Here is a 5,136-nt window from a genome sequence, read left to right as displayed (position 1 = left end):
CTCACCTAGGAAATCTCCTTTAACAAACTATTTGGGGACTTTAATATTGATGGATAGGCCATCAGTATTTTCAGTGGGTGCCTAAAACCCAGGACCCCCACTGATCGACTCAATGAAGGGGACCTCCATTAATAAAATCTGGGTTGCCTATCCTGAGGATAGGCCATCAATAATAAAGTGCCAATATACCCCTTTTAAGATGCAGCCTGTTTGGGCCTTAAGGCTCAGAGCCCATTTTTCAAATCTGACAGTTGCCACTTCATGTGGAAATAACTCTGAAATGCTTATACTTATCCAAGCGATTTGGAGATTGTTTTCTCGTGACACATTGGACTTTATGTTAGTGGTAAAATTTGGTTTATATATTTGTGAAAAATAGCAAAATTGAGAGAATTTTTAGTCACCGCGCCTCTAAAAAATAGAAGAAAGACTGATCAAAAAGTTGCATGCACCCCATGAAAACTACAATGAATTCCTTAAGGGGTCTAGTTTCCAAAATGGGGTCACTTTTAAGGGGTTTCCCCTGTACTGGTACCTCAGAAGCTCTGCAAATGTGATATGGCGCCCAGAAACCGATCCAGCAAAATCTACATGCCAAACCGCGCTCCTGCTTTTCTGAGCCCCGCCGTCTGTCCAACCAGCAGTAAATGACCACATGTGGGGTATTGCCGTAATTGGGAGAAATTGGTTTACAAATATTGGGGTGATTTTTCTCCTCCATTCCATGTAAGGGTATGTTCACACGGCAGCGTCCGTTACGGCTGAAATTACGGTGCTGTTTTCAGGAGAATGTGCATGTGCCGGCGTCTTTCGCTGCGTCCATTACGGACGTAATTGGAGCTGTTTTTCCATGGAGTCAATGTAAAACGGCTCCATTTACGTCTGAAAAAGTGACAGGCACTTATTTGACGCGGGCGTCTTTTTTACGCGCCGCTGTCAAAAACAGTGGCACGTAAAAAAAATAACAGTCGGCACAGAACATCGTAAGACCCATTCAAATGAATGGGCAGATGTTTGCCGGCGCTTTTGAGCCGCATTTTCGGACGTAATTCGGGGCTAAAACGGCCGAATTACGTCCGTAAATAGTGTGTGTGAACCCAGCCTAAAAATTTGCACGTTTTATCAGAAAAATTAGATTTTCTATTTCACGGAATGCAGCAAAAAACCTGTGGGGTCTAAACGCCCCCCTATACCCCTCGATAATTTCCCTGAGGGGTGCAGTTTCCAAAATGGGGTCACTTGTGGGGGTTTCCACTGTTTTGGCCCCACAAGACGTCTCCAAACCGGACACGAAGCCGAAAATATATTCTAATAAAAAGGAGGCCCCGTAATCCTCCAGCTGCTCCTTCTGAGGCCGGTGCTTCAGTCCATTATCACACGAGGGCCACATGGGGGATATTTCTAAAAACCGCAGAATCCGCGCAATAAATATTTAGTTCCGTTTCTCGGGTAAAACCTTCCGTGTTGCAGGAAAAATGGATTACAAATGAGTTTCGGGGGAAAAAAAAGTTAATTTGTTAATTTCCCCTCTACTTTGCTATAAACTCCTATGAAGCACCTAAAGGGTTAAACTTTCTGAATGCTGTATTGAATACTTTGAGGGGTGAAGTTTATAAAATGGGGGGATTTATGGGGGTTTCTAATATATAAAAGTCGCATCACATTATGGAGCGGTTTTTCGAATGGAATATTCGCTGTGGAAGAAAGCCGCTCGTACTTCCCCCTCCCTCCGCTGACGTCCGCTCCGGCCTCCCTGGATGACGTTTTAGGCCTCGTCACGCTGCAGCCTGTGATTGGCTGCGTCCGGTGTCACGTGGCGGCTCTGCGTCCGGTGTCACGTGGCGGCTCTGCGTCCGGTGTCACGTGGTGGCTCTGCGTCCGGTGTCACGTGGCGGCGCTGCGTCCGGTGTCACGTGGTGGCTCTGCGTCCGGTGTCACGTGGTGGCTCTGCGTCCGGTGTCACGTGGCGGCGCTGCGTCCGGTGTCACGTGGCGGCGCTGCGTCCGTGTGATGTCATCAGGCGGCGCCGCTGTCGTCCATCTTTCTGACCACATTTCTCTCTTCTGCTTCCAGTTCAGGAATTTTAAGATCATTTACCGCCGCTACGCCGGTCTCTACTTCTGTATCTGCGTGGACGTGACGGATAATAACCTGGCCTACCTGGAAGCCATCCACAACTTTGTAGAGGTGAGATGTGGGGGAGGGGGGCCGGGGAGGACAGGATGTAAGTGGGGAGGTCTTAAAGAGGAGCCGTCCCCTCCCGTCTGTTCCTGTAAATACTTGTATCCCCCATCAAATAACAATTCTGGGAAATATTTTCTTACAACTCTTCGTTGTGACATTCCTCTGCTATTCCTCCTAGAAATCGATGTATAAATTGACAACTGCTGTTACCAGTTGGGGGTGTGTCCTCTGCCAGCACTGATTGGACAGTGTCATTGTGTAGGGACACGCCCCTTTCACCAGGGGAATGGTAACGCCCAGTTGACAATTTATCAATACATTTCTAAGAGGAATTACAGAGGAACGGCACAATGCAGAGTTCTAAAAAAAAAGATGCTCCAGGATTATTTCATTGGAATACAAATATTTACTATAAAGCGACGCCAGAGAGGTGACCGGACGTCTTTAATCCTTACTGTGCCAATCATCTTGTTTCCTGTATGTCGGGGGGGGTGGAGCGTCAGTTATTTACCCTGTCCTCCATCTTGTTTCCTGTATGTCGGGGGGTGGAGCGTCAGTTATTTACCCTGTCCTCCATCTTGTTTCCTGTATGTCGGGGTGGAGCGGCAGTGTCTTACCCCGTCCTCCATCTTGTTTCCTGTATGTCGGGGGGGGGGGGGGTGGAGCGTCAGTTATTTACTCCGTCCTCCATCTTGTTTCCTGTATGTCGGGGGGGGGGGGGGGGGGTGGAGCGGCAGTGTCTTACCCCGTCCTCCATCTTGTTTCCTGTATGTCGGGGGGGGGGGGGGTGGAGCGGCAGTGTCTTACCCCGTCCTCCATCTTGTTTCCTGTATGTCGGGGTGGAGCGTCAGTTATTTACCCCGTCCTCCATCTTGTTTCCTGTATGTCGGGGTGGAGCGGCAGTGTCTTACCCTGTCCTCCATCTTGTTTCCTGTATGTCGGGGTGGAGCGTCAGTTATTTACCCCGTCCTCCATCTTGTTTCCTGTATGTCGGGGGGGGGGGGGGGGTGGAGCGTCAGTTATTTACTCCGTCCTCCATCTTGTTTCCTGTATGTCGGGGGGGGGGGGGGGGGTGGAGCGGCAGTGTCTTACCCCGTCCTCCATCTTGTTTCCTGTATGTCGGGGGGGGGGGGGGGTGGAGCGGCAGTGTCTTACCCCGTCCTCCATCTTGTTTCCTGTATGTCGGGGTGGAGCGTCAGTTATTTACCCCGTCCTCCATCTTGTTTCCTGTATGTCGGGGTGGAGCGTCAGTTATTTACCCCGTCCTCCATCTTGTTTCCTGTATGTCGGGGGGGGGGGGGGGTGGAGCGTCAGTTATTTACTCCGTCCTCCATCTTGTTTCCTGTATGTCGGGGGGGGGGGGGGTGGAGCGGCAGTGTCTTACCCCGTCCTCCATCTTGTTTCCTGTATGTCGGGGGGGGGGGGGGGTGGAGCGGCAGTGTCTTACCCCGTCCTCCATCTTGTTTCCTGTATGTCGGGGTGGAGCGTCAGTTATTTACCCCGTCCTCCATCTTGTTTCCTGTATGTCGGGGTGGAGCGTCAGTTATTTACCCCGTCCTCCATCTTGTTTCCTGTATGTTGGGGTGGAGCGGCAGTGTCTTACCCTGTCCTCCATCTTGTTTCCTGTATGTCGGGGTGGAGCGTCAGTTATTTACCCCGTCCTCCATCTTGTTTCCTGTATGTCGGGGGGGGGGGTGGAGCGGCAGTGTCTTACCCCGTCCTCCATCTTGTTTCCTGTATGTTGGGGTGGAGCGGCAGTGTCTTACCCCGTCCTCCATCTTGTTTCCTGTATGTCGGGGTGGAGCGGCAGTGTCTTACCCCGTCCTCCATCTTGCTTCCTCTCCAGGTGCTGAATGAATACTTCCACAATGTCTGTGAGTTGGATCTGGTCTTTAACTTCTATAAGGTGAGTGTCCGCGCCGCCGCTTGTCTCCCCGCTCGCTGCTCTCGTTCCCGTCTCACACGCTCTGCCCCTCCCCCAGGTGTACACGGTGGTGGACGAGATGTTCTTGGCCGGAGAAATTCGGGAAACGAGCCAAACGAAGGTCCTGAAACAGCTGCTGATGCTGCAGTCCCTGGAGTGACCTGAGGCCCCGCCTCCTGTATATACCGACCTGTCACGTAGCTGTGTGCGCGCCCCGGACCGCCCCGCGCGCTCCTCCCGTCTTGTGTTATTCCCGCGCTCCCGCCTGCTCATCGTGGACGGATTGTTTTTTATTTGTATTCTCTAAATGTGAAAAAATTAAATAAAGCGTTAAATAAATAAGTATGAAAGTGGCGCAGTCACATGTTCTGCTGGGGGATGGGTGAGATGAGGGGGTGTGGGGGGTGTCCGTACATTCGTCTTCAGATTTGTGCGCCGCTAACAACCAATCAGTGGATTCCATCATGGAAGTATTGAATATATTTGTAGTTTATCACCTCCACGTGGACGGACGTCCTGCTGAGCCTGTGCTTATACGTAGCAGCCAATCTGAACAAGCAGAGCTGCAGTGTAAAGCATAGGGGATGACAGAAGCAGCCTGAGCCTCTGATGAGACGAGGTTGACTTCACAATCCAATAGATAATGCAGCAATGCTAGAGTCCCTAATCATGGCTGTGTGCTAATAGAGCAGTGCTGCAATGTAAAGCATAGGGGAGCGGGCAGCAGATTGAGCCTCTGATGAGACAGGAGGTAGATTACACCTACTTCAGGCTCCAATAGACAATGCAGCGAGGCCAAGGTGACTGATCACAGCCGTGTGCAAATGGAGCGGAGATGGAGAGTAGCCGCCGCTAATCAAAACTCGGAGACCGTCAACAGCGTTTCTGTCCACCCCTGTGAAGAGCCAGTGTGGAACAGTCCATATAATGACAGGAAGTTCTGGTCCCTGTATAAGTGGCACTGGATTATCATCATTGTGTCACCGAAGCCAGAATCTGTGTTAGGCAACGGCCCCCGCTGTGATATA

General features: G+C 51.1%; 1 protein-coding gene across 1 annotated transcript in view; it reads left to right on the top strand.

Annotated features, from left to right (window-relative positions):
• The window catches only part of AP2S1 (adaptor related protein complex 2 subunit sigma 1), an 8,139-nt gene extending 3,689 nt beyond the window's left edge, over positions 1-4,450 (top strand). The window contains exons 3-5 of the mRNA XM_075847716.1: positions 2,074-2,187; positions 4,031-4,090; positions 4,167-4,450. Coding sequence (XP_075703831.1) covers positions 2,074-2,187; positions 4,031-4,090; positions 4,167-4,268 — 276 coding nt within the window. The 3' untranslated portion in view covers positions 4,269-4,450. The remainder of the gene's footprint in view (positions 1-2,073; positions 2,188-4,030; positions 4,091-4,166) is intronic.
• Positions 4,451-5,136: the final 686 nt, after the last annotated feature.

The sequence above is a fragment of the Rhinoderma darwinii genome (genome assembly GCF_050947455.1).
Source record: "Rhinoderma darwinii isolate aRhiDar2 chromosome 8 unlocalized genomic scaffold, aRhiDar2.hap1 SUPER_8_unloc_1, whole genome shotgun sequence".
Lineage (NCBI taxonomy): Eukaryota > Metazoa > Chordata > Amphibia > Anura > Rhinodermatidae > Rhinoderma > Rhinoderma darwinii.
Note: the sequence above shows the minus strand (reverse complement) of the source record. Positions and strands in the feature narration are given on the sequence as shown.